The sequence below is a fragment of the Aethalodelphis obliquidens genome, unplaced genomic scaffold, assembly GCF_003676395.1.
Source record: "Aethalodelphis obliquidens isolate GAN/ISIS:26980383/991018 unplaced genomic scaffold, ASM367639v1 scaffold2, whole genome shotgun sequence".
Taxonomy (NCBI): Eukaryota; Metazoa; Chordata; class Mammalia; order Artiodactyla; family Delphinidae; genus Aethalodelphis; species Aethalodelphis obliquidens.
Window position 1 is genome coordinate 25,963,959 of NW_020837946.1, and position 19,722 is coordinate 25,983,680.

General features: G+C 37.9%; 1 protein-coding gene across 1 annotated transcript in view; it reads right to left on the bottom strand.

Moving 5' to 3' along the window:
* Positions 1 to 796: 796 nt before the first annotated feature.
* The window catches only part of CPS1 (carbamoyl-phosphate synthase 1), a 142,165-nt gene continuing 123,239 nt past the window's right edge, over positions 797 to 19,722 (bottom strand). Inside the window, exons 31-38 of the mRNA XM_027122405.1 lie at positions 19,021 to 19,110; positions 17,442 to 17,612; positions 14,696 to 14,770; positions 11,860 to 11,958; positions 6,860 to 6,919; positions 6,004 to 6,116; positions 2,606 to 2,735; positions 797 to 1,880 (exon numbers count right to left, since the gene is read on the bottom strand). Coding sequence (XP_026978206.1) covers positions 1,782 to 1,880; positions 2,606 to 2,735; positions 6,004 to 6,116; positions 6,860 to 6,919; positions 11,860 to 11,958; positions 14,696 to 14,770; positions 17,442 to 17,612; positions 19,021 to 19,110 — 837 coding nt within the window. The 3' untranslated portion in view covers positions 797 to 1,781. The remainder of the gene's footprint in view (positions 1,881 to 2,605; positions 2,736 to 6,003; positions 6,117 to 6,859; positions 6,920 to 11,859; positions 11,959 to 14,695; positions 14,771 to 17,441; positions 17,613 to 19,020; positions 19,111 to 19,722) is intronic.

Here is a 19,722-nt window from a genome sequence, read left to right on the forward strand (position 1 = left end):
CGCCTGCCGATGCAGGGGACACGGGTTCGTGCCCCAGTCCGGGAAGATCCCACATGCCGCGGAGCGGCTGGGCCCGTGAGCCATGGCCTCTGAGCCTGCGCGTCCGGAGCCTGTGCTCCGCAACGGGAGAGGCCACAAGAGTGAGAGGCCCGCAAACCACCAAAAAAAAAAAAAAAAAAAAAAAGTAAGGAAGGTCTCAACCACAATGATAACAAGAGGGAAAGAAGGGGAAAATAAATTTTAAAAGCCTTCATGTAGATCTATATCAAGGGAAAGGATAAAAGCTATTATGTCCTCATTATCTTAGAAATTTCACAAAGCCACGTTTTAGGTGGTATTTCTGGGATATGGTATCACCACGGCCATTGGCACTATGTTTCAGACGATATGGATCAGCCTCTGACTGGGTTCAAGTGCTGTTCTCTGTGTTATGCAAGACGTTTTTTAAAAGTTTAGTTTATTATGTATGTGTGGCAATCATTAGTCAGTGTGTGATTACAGCTGTATGTTTGAAAGGGTCCAGATCAAGGGTAGTATATAACTACATAAAAAGATAATAAATTTTTAATGAGATAAGCAAGCTATGGGAGGAGAAAAAAAAAGAGAAATGTAACAGTTTAAGCTTCATTAATTTTAATATTAATTTGTTCATATCCTATAGGGCTTTGAATAGAAAAAGAAAAAAAAGATATAATCTTGGCCCAAAACCCTGTTTCATCAGAGAAATGAACAGATTTTGTGTATCAATGTAAAAATAAATGAACACATAATAGCAAGAATACAACTGTCTTGTCTGTTGATAGTATTTTATTTAAAAGTTCACAATTAGAGCGCTTGTAATAACACAAAAAGTTTAAAAGTGACAAAGGCTGCCTGTAGGAAGGACTTTTCTTATATGTAGAAGGAACAAGGATCTTGTGCTTAAAATGTGTAAAACGCTCATCGCAGAGTGGGACTCAGTAGATCAACAGAATCTATAATCTGAAGGGAATGAACATAACTTCCAAGTTATTCCAAAGTTGGCAGGAAGGAGGGGGGGTTGCAGAGATGGCATAAATCTGAGGATTTCACTTGGCTCAGGTTACAAATCCAAAGGAAAACAAGAATAAACCACCTCAGCGGTATCCACCATCTGCTGACGTACTACAAAACACAAAACTGCAAACCAGTGTCCTTTAAAGAAATCCATACTTTAAAGACCTCTGTCACACGTCTCAAATTCAGCACTGTGGGAGGGGATAAGGATATTCCTGGTTAAGCCAGACAGAATGATGATTAAAAAGAAGCAATACACAAACATCATGATGGAGGAGTTCATAAATTAAATCCATATTTCATTTGAACCATTTTTATCGTATTCTGCCTTTGTTAAAGTGTCCTGAGTATGGCAGATGGTATTTAAAAACAATGACAATAGTGTCCGTAAAGTATATATAGAAAGAGTTCAGAAGATAGAGCAGCAACTTTTTCGACCTTGATCATCGTTAATCAGCACCATAAAATGTTAGCTGCAAGGAAGCATGTAGGTAGGCTTAGCACACCAAAAATAAGGCATTTAGTAAATGAAGGAATTCTCGTGAAGGACTCTCTAAGTAAGGTTTTTAAAAAGTGACTGACAACAATTTAATTGTGAAAGAAGAGAATATTAAGGCATAACTAAGTAAGCTGAAAGAAACCTTGATATCAATATTCATCTCTGGGAAAGAAAGTTGTGAATCAGTTTCTTTAGATAAAAAACTGGCTTAGGTTGATTTAAGAATGGAGATGGGGCATCCATTTCTCTATGCCGCTTTCCCAGCACGGTACTGTCTGTAGTGGAAGAGACTCTTGGCGTCCACATTGCGAGATTTCTTCACAGCTTCCGCAAAAAGTTTGGTCACCTGAAAATATAAGGGTAGGAATCTTAGCAACGCATATGAAATGAAAGCGAATGTTTAATGCAGCGGGAGTGAAAAGTCAGTTTCTGTTCCCAATTTTCAAAGGGGCAGGAGATGGAAGACACAAACATTTTTATTTAACGGGGACTTTCTCCTGTATCTCAGACCTCAACATGAATAAGCTTGTTTCCCCCCACCCCCCATGGGGATTAAAACTGACTGAGGGGGAAAAAATACAATGGGCAGAAAGTTAACGAGTCTTGACAAACATTTCTTCTCCCTGTGATAAATTTGGTGGGTCATGTCCAAGTAGAAGGGAACATACCTCCTGCGATCATTTCCTGTGAATTGGACAAGTGCTTGCACTGTATCTGGATCTTCAATGATCATTAACCTGTTGCTTTTATGCGGTGGCTTTCATTTAGACACGATGGAATAAAATTGTGTATCTTTATTCCATGCCACACCACACATGTTATTTAAAGGATAATTGTATGGGTAATGAGAGAACCATGGCTATCCATGGCTTCTGATTATCTCAACTCCTTGATCACCAACTGTCTCAGATAGGCCATGACCTACCAAAATAGACCATTATCTTAGATTCTATTTAGAAATTCTTCTCCATTCTGAAAGTTACAAGAAAGGGAGAAGAGAGATGTGCACTCTTAAGGGAGGCGCAGAAATAAAAACCCTCAGGCAGGCTATCTGTGAGAAAAAGAACATACCTGGAAATTAGTGAGGAGAGCAATTCCACTGTCAACAGCTGTCCTCCGAATCACATAATTATCATGGACAAATTTAGTGTTGTTATTGGGGAGGTTAATCACCAAGTCAATGCTGCCGTCTCTAATCAACCTGGAGGAATAAACAAAATAAACACAAGTTTGCAGGAGACTATGTATATTTTATAATTAGTTTTTTTAAATACTAATGTAAATTACTTCTCTTAACCATTCAAGTCCATTCCATACTGAGTTGATTGACACCTGCCCTCCTTTATTCCTAAGCAGATGTACAAATTACACACATTTGGGGGTTATAAATTTCTGTTGTGTTCTTGAAAGAATTCTGGTGAATGCCTAACTAATCGAATGGAAATATTTGTTTCTCTTTAAAATGCTATCTATCCATAGCAAGAACTAGTAATTTGATAGACAATTATTTATTTTACAGGAGGTGGTTCCTCCAGCACTGAAGGCCATTTGGCCCCCATACTCCCCCCTCAGATCAACTTTACTTCATTGCCTGTTTCCCAGTGCCTTAGCTGATGGTGTGGAAATACAGGTCGCCTGATTTTAAATTAAAACATTTCACATTCTGTTGCTGGGCTACTACACACACTAGGAGACATTTAATCAAAATGTCAAAAGCATGAAGTATTGTTTTACAAAGCCCTAAGGAGGGCATATAGCATCATTAGAAGTCTACTAAAGTCAGAACCATGTGCCCTTCTTTTATTAATTTGATAATAATTTAGGTTACTTTCTTAAGAGCCCTATCAAATAGTATATCACATAGAATTTGGCATGACTTAGCCATTCAGTAGGCTGTAACATCCTGTAGCACCTGAGAATTATCTCCCATGTACCCGTGCCACATAGCTCCATAAGTGTTGATGTAATGGTGTTCCTGAAGGCTCACGTAGTGTGCTGAAATAAATGTCTTACAAAACCTAGTGATGTACAGAATCCTAAAGACGCTACCAGAAAACTACTAGAGCAAATCAATGAATTTGGTAAAGTAGCAGGATTCAAAATTAATGTACAGAAATCTCTTGCATTCCTATACACTAATGATGAAAAATCTGAAAGAAAAATTAAGGAAACACTCCCATTTACCATTGCAACAAAAAGAATAAAATACCTAGGAATAAACCTACCTAAGGAGACAAAAGACCTGTATGCAGAAAACCATGACACTGATGAAAGAAATTAAAGATGATATAAATAGATGGAGAGATATACCATGTTCTTGGATTGGAAGAATCAACATTGTGAAAATGACTATACTATTGAAAGCACTCTACAGATTCGATGCAATCCCTATCAAACTACCACACTTTTCACAGAACTAGAACAAAAAATTTCACAATTTGTACAGAAAAACAAAAGACCCCAAATAGCCAAAGCAATCTTGAGAAAGAAACACGGTGCTGGAGGAATCAGGCTCCCTGGCTTCAGACTATACTACAAAGCTACAGTAATCAAGATAGTATGGTACTGGCACAAAAACAGAAATATAGATCACTGGGACAGGATAGAAAGCCCAGATATAAACCCACACACCTATGGTCAGCATATCTTTGATAAAGGAGCAAAGAATATACAACGGAGAAAAGACAGCCTCTTCAATAAGTGGTGCTGGGAAAACTGGACAGCTACATGTAAAATAATGAAATTAGAACACTCCCTAACACCATATACAAAAATAAACTCAAAATGGATTAAAGACCTAAATGTAAGGCCAGACACTATAAACTCTTAGAGGAAAACATAGGCAGAACACTCTATGACATAAATCACAGCAAGATCCTTTTTGACCCACCTCCTAGAGAAATGGAAATAAAAACAAAAATAAACAAATGGGACCTAATGAAACTTAAAAGCTGTTGCACAGCAAAGGAAACCATAAACAAGATGAAAAGACAACCCTCAGAATGGGAGAAAATATTTGCAAATGAAGCAACTGACAAAGGATTAATCTCCAAAATTTACAAGCAGCTCATGCAGCTCAATATCAAAAACAAACAACCCAATCCAAACATGGGCAGAAGACCTAAATAGACATTTCTCCAAAGAAGATATACAGATTGCCAACAAGCACATGAAAGAATGCTCAACATCACTAATCATTAGAGAAATGCAAATCAAAACTACAATGAGGTATCACCTCACACCGGTCAGAATGGCCATCAACAAACAATAAATGCTGGACAAGGTGTGGAGAAAAGGGAACCCTCTTGCACTATTGGTGGGAATGTAAATTGATACAGCCACTATGGAGAATAATATGGAGGTTCCTTAAAGAACTAAAAATAGAGCTAGCATATGACCCAGCAATCTCACTACTGGGCATATACCTGAGAAAACCATAATTCAAAAAGAGTCATGCACCACAATGTCCATTGCAGCTCTATTTACAATAGCCAGGATATGGAAGCAACCTAAGTGTCCATCGACAGATGAATGGATAAAGAAGATGTGGTATATATATATATATAAAAAAAAAAAGGTTCTGAGGAACCTAGGGGCAGGACAGGAATAAAGACGCAGATATAGAGAATGGACTTGAGGACACGGGGAGGGGGAAGGCTAAGCTGGGACGAAGTGAGAGAGTGGCATGGACTTATATATACAACCAAATGTAAAATAGATATCTAGTGGGAAGCAGCCATATAGCACAGGGAGATCAGCTGGGTGTTTTGTGACCACCTAGAGGGGTGGGATAGGGAGGGTGGGAGGGAGACGCAAGAGGGAGGAGATATGCGGATATATGTATATGTATAGCTGATTCACTTTGTTATAAAGCAGAAACTAACACACCACTGTAAAGCAATTATACGCCAATAAAGATGTTAAAAAAAAAACCCCAAAAAACCTAATGATGACATAGCCTAAGGCATAACAACCAACCTGATCAAAGAATGGCAAATTAGGTAATACAATAGATGACATTACCATAGCACGCCCCCTAGTGTCCTGCATGCTGCAAGTCCTCAGTAAACTGACTGATTCATTGATGTACAACCTCAGTGAAATGCAGCTGAGCATTCTTGATATACACAATATAAGTTTGCCATAAAATACAGAGTGCTGCATTACATTCTTCATGCCCATGATTCTCACCACTGAGATCTTGGTGTCAGTCAAGGAATGGATACTTACTAGGAGACATTTTGAGAGATGCTACATATCACCATGTACATATATGGAATTATGTGTTTTGTAGTAATAGCAAAGTTCATGAGAAGGAAGCTTTACTATCGTTCACCAATTTCGTCATTTTAAATTGGATGACTAAGAAGACTTGCTATAGGGTAAGGTGATATATTTACATCACAATAGTTCCCAAAGTTAATCCTTCATCTGTTTTGCTATCTCAGAATATTCTGCCCAGTTCTTACTTTCTGATGGAAGAGAGGCTGGGATTCTGTCCTTCTTGAGACGGCCACGCCACTGGGGTGGCAGGGACATTGTTGGCATTGAGCCAGTCTGATGTGGCTTCCGTAGCAAAGAGCTGCATTTAAGATGGAAAAGTCGGTTACTGTATCACAGGGAAAGTTTTCACAGAACAAAGACACCCACTGGGACACACGTGTCATTTAAAGCATAGAGCAGAAAAAACTGGTGAATATGAGATGCAAAATGATGTCAGAAATAGAGATTGAGACTCAGCATCTAGAGTCATGGGCACTTTAAATATTTTTAAAATATTTTCAGTAAGAAAAAATTTATTAACCTCAATTGTAACTGCTTTTGTAGAGGAGAAAAATAAAGAGTTGTTGATGGCTGAAAATTCATTGTTATTAGGCCAACAAACCCTCATGACCACAGGTCCAATGAGCCTTGGGACTCATTCTGTTTTACAGAACCAGGCTTTGTGTGGAGATATTCATGGCAAAGAATTTTTGCCTGTAACTGTAACTGTAACACCTGGAAACTATGACTTCGTATGGAAACAGAAAAAGGAAAAATGGAAAATATATGGAAATACATTGAAACTTTATCCCAATTCTGTGTATGCAAAACTCTCTAAGTTTTTAGCCAGCAAATTTTATTGAGTTTGTGGTAATTGTGTTAAAACTTAAAGCTAGTCTTTCTAATTAGTTTATTCCATTGAAGTTTTGAAACTGTCAAGTTAGACATCTTTCAAGTGGAGAGGTTATATTTTGCGCTATTTTATTCGCTAATATTCTTCAGTATGCTTTTTTGCAGATAGAATGCTGACAGAAAACAACTTAAAAAAATAATATCACATACCTTGAAGCCTTCATTGTGTAATTGTTCAGCCACACCAAGGAATTGTGGACGGAATGATTGCTGAAATTAAAGGAATTTAACTGAATTCACTTTCCAGATATACATGTTATTCATTTAGTCATGCAATGTGGCATTCTCTCATGTCATAAAAGGCAATGCCATGTGTTGCCAGGTGCTTTCTATTCAAAGATGACAAGTTTTATCCTTTTATTCTCCTTTAATGAGTATAACCTCTTACTTATTTTCCGATATAGATGAAATTCCATCCACATTGTCTTGCTTTCTACTGTCTTACTTCTTACCCCTCAAATTCCTTCACCCCCTATTTAATCCACTTAGTCTCTGCCTGTAGAATCAGATTCGCCCCAGTTCTGGATGAACCCTTCTCCTGGATTTAGAGTCACCTGGATTAGGCGCTCAGCACCAAGTCAGCCTTGTTGGATGTTTTGCTGTTCAACCTGTTCTAATTGCTGAATTCTAACTTTGGGCTGCACTTCAGTAACTAGGTCCTGTCCTAGTAGTTCATGCACCGTTCCCTACAATAAGTCAATCATTTGGAACTCAGTTTGGCAAAGGGTAAAAGAATGGGCTCTGGAGTCACTAAGCTGCCTTTCAAATACTGTCTGACCTGCAGATACCAGTCAGAACCTCATTATGGATCTGTTTCAGTGTCGTCCCCCAGGTGGAAAAGATAAATATTTGATATGACAGTATTGGCAGTTTCCAGCCAGGGAGCTACTCTGCCTTCTGGTCTGGGGTGTTGGCTTTCATAGTCACATTAAAAACTTCTATCACACATGTATTGAACACTTGTGACACATAAAATAGGCTCTCTACAAAAAGAAATTACAGCTGTCAGCTTGCATCTGAGTAGCCCCAGATTTAACAGCTGATTGAAAATACCTGGGTAAGAAACCATTTGTTACTAAAGGTGAAAAGTACAAGCTGATTTATTTCCTGGAGAACATTTATAAGGAAGAAAGTCTTTTAAAAATGATAAAAATAAATATTTCCTCTAATTATCATTTTCACATTAATCCAACTTCTGGCTACAGAACCAAAAGCCAAGTTAAGGCTGTGTCATGCCTGTGGACTCTACTGGGACGTCTGGATTGACAATGCTATGGTTGTTCCTAATGATTCTGTATTGAAGATAAAAGGTTATTCATGTCACTTGGAGTCGTCTCTTCCAAATAAAATGCTTGCTTTGTGTTCCTGGGCAATGCTGAAGCGCAGATGTCAGGATGGTACTCTTCACAAGCATCACTGAATAGCCCAATCAGAGGGGAAAAAACAGTGAGGGCTCTTGATCTACTCTAGAGTAAATCATTTATTGTTAAAGGGTGTTCCAGAAAACTTCAAAACAAGGCGATTGCCTACTCATAGCAACTAAAAATAAACCCTGATGGAAATATTGCAGGAAAATCAAAGACGATTTTGTTGCCACATAAACCTACATTACGTCTTTCTTATATTAGGATCTATGCTTATGGAAAGGGTCTTGGTAGAGATACAGTACATATACTAGTTGACAAGGATCCGTTTTTTTTTTTTTTTTTTTGCAGTACGTGGGCCTCTCCCTGTTGTGGCCTCTCCCGTTGCGGAGCACAGGCTCCGGACGCGCAGGCTCAGAGACCATGGCTCACGGGCCTAGCCGCTCCGCGGCATGTGGGATCTTCCCAGACCAGGGCACGAACCCGTGTCCCCTGCATCAGCAGGCGGACTCTCAACCACTGCACCACCAGGGAGGCCTGACAAGGATCCTTTGACAAAATCTAAATCTTGATTTTTTTTTCCCTAAGTCCTAGTTACGCAAGATTGATGTCATGAATATTTCAAACTTCCCAAGTAATTTGACCATAGGATTAACTTTGAGAAGGCAGAAACAGAGGGTCTCTGTGTGTGAAGGAGTAGGGTAGGAAAGAGAAAATAAAGAAAAATTAGGAACACTGAAATATAACCAATGAGCATGTACACATGAACACACACACACACACACACACACACACGATCTATTTACTAAATGTTGAGTCGTGGTTGATACTTGCTAGTGATAAATTAAAATTTGAAATATGTGTTAAACTACCAACAATAAGAAAAAATGTTTCCCGGCTCAGCGTCCCTTTTGCCTTTCCTCCATATTTCTCTTTTCCCCCAATTTTCTCTTGCAACCTGCTGTGAAAAGTTAGAGGTAAGGTTTCTTCCATTAAATCTTTCTACTCATAGCAGGTAGCTGGGTCAGGGTGGGGCAATGACGAGAAAAGAAGACCTTTACTTCAAATAAATGGTATAGATGTTGACCAGTCTCCCCATATATACATGAAGGAATAATAAAGCAAATTAACTGCAACAGTGCTGGCTACCAGGGCTCTTCCGTGATTGAAGTCTACATAACATCATGCTAAATGAATGTGTATCTCAGGAAATCAAAATGCAATGGTGGACTTTCTTTCTTAGTACATAACTCAACGAAATGTATTCTCTTGTATTTACCGGCCTTAACCCCGTTTATATATTAGCAGTACTATTTTAGGTCCTTTTCAGTTCTGACTTTATGTATTTGGATGAATTTATATGAATTCTTCTGTCCAAGTGGAATCATGTTAAACAAAATGTGTTTTTTTAAGCATAATGTATCCTGAAATATGGAATTATAATTACTTTATCCACAGTTAATATGAAGCTTAGGTAGATTTGTTCCCATTCTGCCTAAGAAGATGTCCAGTGAGTTTTAGCTATTAACTCTAGGGTTAGTATATTCTGTCATATTGTTCAGTTAAATTTGTGATTATCCTTTTTAAAGAAATCACTATAAATGAAAATCCTCCATATAATAGTGAAGAGATTATACACTGACTGTTGGTGACGGCAGCTTTTCTTTGCCTCCCATATAAAGTAGGTTAGAAAATGATTTCTGCATATCTCTAGAGGCTTAGAGTCTTAATGGTCAATTTTACCACAGCTGCAAATATTTTATTAAATATAACTTTATTATTAAATATTTCTTTAAATATACTTTTTAAATTCTGTAATTAAAATACATATATATTTAAATTCCTTACACTATGCATGCATGCATAGGGAGAAAGTTCTTTGCAAAAATTCATGTAGCTGCTGGAACACTGATTTCTTTAAAAAAGAATACACCGAAAGGTAAAACTCTAATGGACAAACCTCATTGCTTTAAGAAAGCTTTTTGTTCCCTACAAACCCCCTTTTTTCCCTACAAAGCAAAAATTCTGTTCACTGATGCCAAAATCACACTAGTACTTCATGGGGATCAAATTAATTTTTGCTTTACATTTCCCTGCAGCACTGGAACCAAACAAGGCACTATTTTATACATCACTGCCTTCTTAAAGTGGTATTTTAAAATGTTAGCATTATTCTGATTAGTTGTGAGGACGGGGACTAAGGGCATGGTCTCCTCTGGATGCCCCCAGGTCTCACATTAAACTTTAAGCCATAACTAGAAGTTGGAGAAATACTCTTATACTTGTGACTTAATAATACTTAATACCCATTATAATGTGATGAGTCTCTCATATGGTGTGATGTGTCTCTGAACTGCCATTAAGCTTTGCAATTGCAATTCATCTTGTTAGCTTCTGTTCTAACTGTTCACCATCGCCCTTCTGGCACCTTTATGAAGCAAAATCCCAATTTAGTCTTTGCAGAAACTTCTCCAAAGCCGCTACCCATCCAGTCTCCAGAGACTAATTTGCTGATATTAAGGCACTCTAATGCGACAGCATCTCTAATAATTACCCACTGATTTGAAAATACCTGGTATTATTCTAATTATATTTTTATTGATTTGTATGTAACCATGCAGGATTTGAAATTATTAAAAGTATGGCAGGGGTGATATATAAAACCATCTATTGTTATTATAGGCTCCAAGAATTACTAACCTCAAATGAAAGTGAATGATCAGTTGGGAAACATCTAGTATTTTTCAGGAAATTTATAAACAAACAGTTTGTACACTCTTGTAATAATATTCCAAGGAGTAATAAGAGTTTCCTGGCTCCCATTTTGCCCTAAGATTTACATTTGACTTGCAATAATAAACCAATAATGTCCTTCTCACCGTATGAAGATATTCACGTATAATTACTTCACCCTGCTTTGACTTAGAAGGTTTACTAAGTAACAATATTTCAGGAACTTCCACAGTACACTGTGGGATGTACTGACTTTCTTAAGCCCATTAAGTCACTGCCCTTTAAGAACTTTCAATTCGTCTTGGAGTGTCAGGCTAAGAAAATTTCTCAAATAATGCCCATGTCTTCTTCAACTTTGAATCTTTGACATCTTTAGTAGAAACTGAAATGTGAATGAATGAATGTAAGGAAGGAAGGAACAGAGGTCAGGAGGGGATAATACTGACTTCAGTTTGGGATGTGCTGTGTTTGAGACATCCAGATAGAGGTATCCAGCAAATTGTTGGAAACAGGGGATGGCTGAGGATAAAGATTTAAAGTTGATAGTTTTAGATGGAGAGTGGATACCAAAGACATGAATGAGCTGGCAAAGGGGAAAGTCAAGAGAAAGAACTAGACATAGACATAGACACAGACTCAGAAAAAGAGTTAAGACCCAACCTCATGGAAAGCCTAGGTTCAGAGGCTAAGGAGGTAGAACTAAGAATAAAAATATAGAAAAGATGTAACCAAAGAGTAGAATAGAATCCTTTTGAAGTTGCCCTAAATCCTGTTCAGGATAAGTATCACTTCCCTAGAGATTTTTTTCTTTTCTTTCTTTCTTTTTTTTTTTTTAGTTGTTTATTCACTTATTTGTGTTGGCTGCTGCAATGAGAAAAGGCAAAAATCAGGGAACAGACAGAGTACAAATGTCCATTCTTTATAGAAGTTGCTGGGTTTTTTTTAGTGGAACTTTAAACAAATCTCCCCTCTTCTATACCACCATTAAGGTCATTTCCCCCACCAACTCCCAGCATGTGCCCGCAGGCATGCATACAACCACACACCACTTACCTGAATTCCAATCAGGATGCCTTTCTGGGGTAACTTAAATCCTGTGGAAAGCATTGCCTTTAGGAAAGCGGTATGAATACCTTCACCAAAGCAAGCCACCTGTTTAGAATAAATGAAAAAAATAAAGTAAAAGAAAGCAAATGATAGTCACTCAACGTTACCAAAAAACAAACACAAATGAAAAGTCAGAGACTCCTATGCTAGATTTTATTGAGTTACCCAAGGACCATGTAATCTGAATCCAGGGATTAAAAATCTGGCTAGGGCAGACGTATCTTGTGTTTTTAATTAAGCATAATGAATAAATAAGCAATTCTTTCTCTATCCAACAACACTCCATGGAGCAACGCAACTGGATTCTACTGTGAGATATCTGGATACAAATTACAGCTTCTGGCCCATAATATGGTGAGTTACCAAATGTTAATACGACTTAACGTTTAAATAACGGTATATGTCTTGTATGCTATGCAACAGGGCATGAATTCATGGGTCAGTAGCACAAATGCATAACTGCTGATCAATCAGTTAGGAGTCATTTCATATGTATGAGAAAGCCTTCAGAGAAATTCAATAAATCTATGAAAATCTCAAAGGAACTTGTTCTTTTATTATTATTATTGTTTTCATAAAATGAACCAAAATACCTTGCTACTAGTTCTGAATATTATAGCCTAAAGTAAAAAAAATTCCAAATTAACATATAATGTTGGGATATACAGAGGCTTCCCCTAGGGTAACTGTGCTACAATATAACTACAAGTCAAACGCCCACACTAACTACAGAACAAGTGGTATATCTGAGCATGATAGGAGTAGGTTCTGCCATGCACATCATCATTTGGCACGGGTAGAGAACCACCATTAAAGTAAATAACACTGATGGCTAAATTCATTCTTTAAGCAAATGACGACCTTACTGTCAAAGGAAAGTTCTCATGACTATGATTTTCAGTTGATCACCAGTACATGCTGCTTTTTACTCCACAGTGAACATTTTCTTTGGTCAAGAACTGGCTAACCAAATTAGTAATGTCACCCTAAGCTAACAGAACCCAAACCATACTGAAAGAACCTGGGCAATTCCATCATAAGTGCATATACAACCCACAAGAGGTTTCAGCAGTTTTCTACAAACAACATAAAAAGTAGTTAAATATGTAAGTAAAGATTAGGACTAACATTCCCACCTCACCACTAGGAAAGCTAAAGGTTTATTTAATCCCACAACAAGCCATTTTAACACTGAAAATGTCTCTGAAGCATAACTGAGATTTCACTAAGCTAGAATTATTATTATGATTTCAGTTATAAAACAGAACTTGTAATATTGTACTTAGTGACACTTGGAAATATGACTCTAATGGAAGAAGAATTATCTCTCTGTACTTCTGAAACAGATACAAGTAAGGGGGAGCTGAATTTCTAATTCTCTCATATTTTCGTATTTCAACAACTCCAATAACGTATGTCTGGAGGCAGAATGGACATAGATACAGTACTGAAAATAGATTTGCCACACTAGAGAAAACAGCATGAAGGAAAACAGATCTCTCCCTGATGTGAATCCTGGGCTGGCTGAAAACAGCCTTGCTACTGAGTGACCAAGGGATCACGATGAATATCAGAGTAGCTCCTTAAACAGCAGAGAAATGTAATGTAAGTCCCTTGTTTTCAAGTTAGGTTTTCTCATCTATTAAATTAACAGAAGCAGCAAAGGAGCTAAGAGAAGGCAATCATCAGTCCAAATACGAACAAGATAGCCATTTATTCCTCACTGCCTCCCTTCCTGTTTCACTTGGCTTCTCATCACAGATCTTGCTTGCAACCAGGCAACCATATAAAATATCACGTATATGTTGCAATTAGGTATTTTCCCCTTTCAGGTTTTCCTCAACACCAAGAGGAAACAATGACGCCTCCCAGTCTGATGTTGCCACCCCCATGGGCACTGATGAGAATCTGAAGGCTGTACCTAGTAAGTCTGTCAAGGGCTAGGTGATTCATAAAATGTCCTGGCACTAACATGTAGGGAACTCTCTGGTATCTGACAGCTTTCTACAAGAAACACATTTCACATTCTTAAAGAAACCTTCAGGGCTTCCCTGGTGGCGCAGTGGTTGAGAGTCCACCTGCCGATGCAGGGGACACGGGTTTGTGCCCCGGTCTGGGAAGACCCCACATGCCGCGGAGCAGCTAGGCCTGTGAGCCATGGCCGCTGAGCCTGCGCAGCTCGTACCACAAGAAAAGAAATCTTCAGCTGACAGAGTCCTCAACACAAGTGAAGAGGGACATCCAGTGGCCAGTCCCACTACAGTTTTTAGATAATCCCCAAGAAGTTAAAGTTGCTTTTAAAGTGGTTCTGGGATTTTGCAAATATCTGCAGATCCCAAAATATTTTGGCCCCATTATCTTTCTGCTGCTGTACATTCATTCCACATATTGCTAGTAAAATCTCGATGATCTAATTTCATAGTAGCAAGGGAAGTTAGAGGAAGCAAGAGGTGCTGTTACAGAGAGATCTAAGAACCTTAAAATAAAAATACCTGGCAGATATTTACCTAGACATCTAGAGGAATATTTGAAAGATGTTCTCAATGTGTAATGTGGAAGTGAATGACACATGTTGAAATATAAGTGAGGATTTAGACTCTGGGCTACAAAAGTCAAAGATTTTTCCTCAGCTCAAAATGCCTAAGTCCTTTCAGACTTACTCTGATAGCAAAAGAAGTATCCCACTAACTACTTACTAACTTGCTTTACTATATTCAGATCATAAAAGCATAGATTTCAAAGTAGATTTAATGAAAGTGGTCATGGATCATTAACTAGTTACCTCTCCAGTAGAAGCCATCTCACAACGCAGAATGGGGTCAGCGTCTCTCAACCGGGGCCAAGAAAACATTGGAGCCTGTCAAAAATAACGGGTAGGAAAAATATGTTGAGAGAAGGGTATAAAAGGTATAAACAAGGATAAAAATATTTAGTGAATCATCTCTCATAGGGTTCATTTAGGCTACAGTAGACATGTAAAAAATTTCTTTGGTCCAAGCGTCTGACTTGAAAAGTGGCTTTAAACCTCTGTTCCAGGAATTTCTTGAGCTTTGGGCCAAAAATTGGATTAAATAATCACAAATTATTTCTGTAAATAGGGCCCCAGTGACCTGTCTAGGCCAGTGTTTCTAATCTGGCTTACACATATTCTTACTGGAGTGATTTCAAACGAAGTATATTGGGCACTGGTCTCCCCAGACACAGAGTTCAAGCACACTTTTTCCTTGGTAGGCTTCTGAAACATTCCTCTTCTTGTTCTGATTATTTGGACTTGCAACAAGCCACATTGCCAGAAAGGTCTGTCTGCAAGCTGACTTCTGAGACATTAAACTGCTGTTGATACCTCTTTAAAAGCTTTGAAAAACATTCTGCTTGGGAACACTTTTGCCCAGAACTTTCATATGAACTAGAACATAGATAGCAGTGCTTCCTTTTCATTTATTTTACCAATGCAATTCACTAAGAATCGAATTCTTGTTTCTTGCATATATCCATTTATCTAGCCTAGACTATACATCTTTGATTCTGGTACCCCTCTAAGTCATCATGGGAATTCTAGCTTGGGGTCATTTCACTGGGTCATCCTAAGTCAAGTTATCATATATTCCTGCCCTCTAGCCTCTCTCTATCTCATCTGTTGATATCCATCCACCTCACTAGGACTATATTAAGATTGACTTTGAATAAGTAATTTGACAAAAAAGTCAAGATTCATGCACAAGGATAACTAGGAAAGAAGTAAACTGAAAGATACAGTGCATTTTGAAAAATTCATATCTACCCCTCAGTATTGTTATTAGTTGGAAATTATTTCATACACATATGTGTGTGTATGTGTGTGTATATTCCTGTGGTTAAGAATAAAGAAACATGAATTTGAAATTCATATATACAATTTCCAGTGGAAAAATACTTTTCGGGGCCTTCTTCTTATTGGTCTCAAACAGTAAAATCCTATGTACATATATTCCCACTGAAAGCTTTTAACAATTTATGTTGTGTCACAGCTTCCAGGAATAAAATGTTACCCTCCCCCAACATAAGAGGTGACATTCCATCCCAGTGCACTATGAAATCCAAGGCATCCTAAATTATTAACTTAAATAAGATTAATAAATATTTTTTGATTTATAGCTTCAACTTAAAACTTCCACTGTAAAAGTCAGAAGTCAGAGTCTCAGCTGTAACACAATTATGGTTGAGGTCACTAGTACACATAAGAGTGGAAACCTGCGAAGGCATCCAAAGTACGTAAATGTCACATAAATATATTATACAATATAAATTAATTTTTTGTATGCTTTATCTAAAGAATTCAAATATATTTACATAATATCTCACTAATCCTCAAAATGTCCAGTGAGGTAGTTAAAGGTCATTATTATAAATACTCTGTTCATGGGTATACTGAGGCAGCTAGAGGAACACAATGGATTTATGATAAAGTTCTTATTCAAAATATACACATATACAGGCGTATCTTGTTTTATGATGCTTTGCTTTTATTGCACTTCACAGATACTGCAATTTTTACAAATTGAACGTTTGTAGCAACCCTACATTGAGCAAGTCTATTGGCACCATTTTTTCCAACAGCATTTACTCACTTCATGTCTCTGCATCACATTTTGGTAGTTCTCACAGTATTTCAAATTTTTTCATTATTATTATATTTGTTATGGTGATCTGCGATCGGTGACCATTGATGTTACTATTGCAAAAAGATTATGACTCACCAAAGGCTCAGATGATGATTAGTATTTTTCAGCAATAAAGTGGTTTTTAATTAAGGTATGCACATTGTTTCTTGAGACATAATGCTATTGCACACTTAACCAACTACAGTGCAGTGTGAATATAACTTTTATATGCACAGGGAAGGCAAAAAAATTGTGTGGTGGTCTGGAACCGAACCCACAATATCTCCAAGGCATGCCTGTATTTGAAGTTAGTGAACAAACCTTAAATTTTCCTGGTCACTCTTCCTAAAGGTGCCATCAGTTTCATTGCCCTCACAGTACCACTGTGAGAAAATTCTGCCACTAGAGAAAATAGGAACTAAGCCAAGGCAGTAAACATTTAACCACCACCACAAGGTGACACTTTTACAAGATTCATGCATTCCTGAAGTCTTGGCACAACTGAAGCCTTATCCCAAGAAGATACGTTCAGAATTTCTGTCTACCAACTAAACTGGCAGCATTAAGCATCAGCTTCATAAATGTAGTTTATAAGTCACTCAGCTAGTTGGTTTTGAAGTTATGTAATTCTAAATATTATTTTAATTTTTGAAATGCACAATAGTACACATAAATTTGCCTGTATAGCAACTGCACTGCTATACATTGCAATATGCTATACATGCATTGCAATGCTATACATTGCATCGCAACTGCATTCAAAGCAAACATCATAATCCCCTAGTCTAGCACTTCAGTTACAAGGTTCAGAAGATTATTTTTGATGAAAAATTATTCCTTTCATTTCTTTGGAACTTAAAAAATCACTAAGATTTTTGAAAATATTACCTTAATTGCAACATAGTCAGCAGGAATTATAGGATGCTCCAATGTTGGAAGGAGTTTCTCATCAATGTTCTCTCCAATCATCACCTTGGTGGCCACATCAATGAAGTCTACCCCAAGGGTCTTGGAAACAAAGGGGAAGGATCGAGAAGCTCTCAGGTTACACTCAATCACCTGGAGAGATAACAAAATTCAAAAGAAGAGGAAGGATGGTGAGAGACAATGACAATATTAATATGCTCCTGGCCACTTTGGTTCCAGCTGTTACTGGGGCCCAGTCTTGCTTTGCCAGCCTCTTCCTTTTCTCCCCACTGCTTGACTTTTGCTAACTGGTTTCCTTTCAGTCAGTGTCCTTGAACTCTGACTTTTTCCCATCCCCGTTCCACAATTCCATCCCCACACACTCTTGACAGATTTGTTTTAATGCAGAGTTCAGATAATGCCACAGCCCTACTAGAAAGCCTTCAGTGGATTTCTACTGGCCATGAGATTAATGTCCAGCCCTTGAAAGACTTCTATCCTCTTGCCTCTATGTTATCTTGTACCACTTTTCTGGCCCCAATCTTTCTTTCTAAGTTTACCTTCCATGATTTCCCTGGAAAAATAATAAACTGAGCTAATCATCATCAGCTGGTCATTGATAAATTGAACTAGTCACTATCTCCTAAAATGCGCCAAATTTACCCACACATATTGTATGTGTACTGTCCTTTCTATCTTCCTTTACTTGTCAAAATTCCAGCTATTCTTTAAGACCCAGCTCAAATTACAAAATCTTCCTTGAAATCTTTTATGATCCACCCCAAATCAGGCATATGACAGTCAAATACATGCTCATACACATATGTGCAGGCACACAGACATACAGACACACACACACACACACACACACACACACACACACTAATAGATAGGTTCTCTCTGTTCTGTGCCTCCGATACCACTTTACTTGTACCTTCCTTCTAGCAGCTATTATATTCTGACTTATGTTATAGTCATCTAAAAATTCATCTTCTCCCCAGTTCTCACTAAATCGTGGATCTTTGAGAGCAGAGACTGGGCTCTATACGTCTCTGTAGCCACCTTATGACTTTGCATAGTAGGTGAGGAATCAATATTGGTTACTGGTTAGTTACATTAAATAAACTAACTTAACTAAGACTAACCTAGTTGACTTAACATTTTTTATTTTTTTGGTAAATGGTATCCAAAACAGCTTTCTTCTCTGAGAAAGTAAACTTCAGTACATGTAATTTATGACTATCCTACAGTAACCTGGACAGATTACTTTATGATAGTTACTGCATCCATCTATATTGTACTGAAGATGGCAGTCAGTGATCTTCTTTCCAGTGGGTCAGAGTGCTTTTCAAAGCTGTGACTGACATCAGTGCCACCAAGAGCCAGTGCTTTCAAACAAGGCAGGCATTATGTGCTGTGCAACTCCCATACTCAGACACAATGAGCTGCAGGGGTCTCAGCTGCTCTGTGGCGGTGTTCACAGAGAAGAGTACCAGAGGGACACAAACCAACATGACATAACACAGCAGTGGTGTCCTCTAAACACCTTGGCATTTCTTACCAAGACCTCATTTCCTTTGACAAGAAACTGGACGTTGAATGGGCCAGAGATGGCAAAAGCCTTTGCTATCTTCCAGGTAGCATCCTTCACCTAGATAAAAAGGACAATGATACAGTGCTAAAGAACTTTCCTTAGTTTAAAAACAAACCAACAAAAAAGATACAGCACCTTAAATTTAGATTTCTTTCAGTTCTCTTTACAAAGAACTACATCTCCACTGATAACAATAATAGTAATAGTAATCATAGAAGCCATTATTAGGCTTCTATTAACAAAGTAATATTTGTACCAAATGTACTGAATATTCACAACAGGATAGCAGGGAAAAGAACAAATAATCTTACAGGATTATCTTTCTGCCAAATGCATCTATCTACCTACAGTTATATACTCTGGTTTTATTTTGAGGGCTAAATGGAATCCTTTCAGTCTAGTTGCTTTAGCACCAAAACTGCAGTCCAAACTCTGTATCAATCTAATGACCCACCTGCTGAGAGGTGCAGGTCCTAAAATTACATGGTACTGCAAAGAGACCAGAGAGGTTTCTTTTATGTGCTTTTCTTTTGCCCTAGACTGCAAGGGTAGACATTATGGTCAGAAGGAAACATGTTCCCTTGCAGAGAGGCTCTGCATGTCACATATAGGAACTCCTGTATCCAACCAGAGATAGAAGGTACTCATGCAAAGAGAGAGCACTGACTG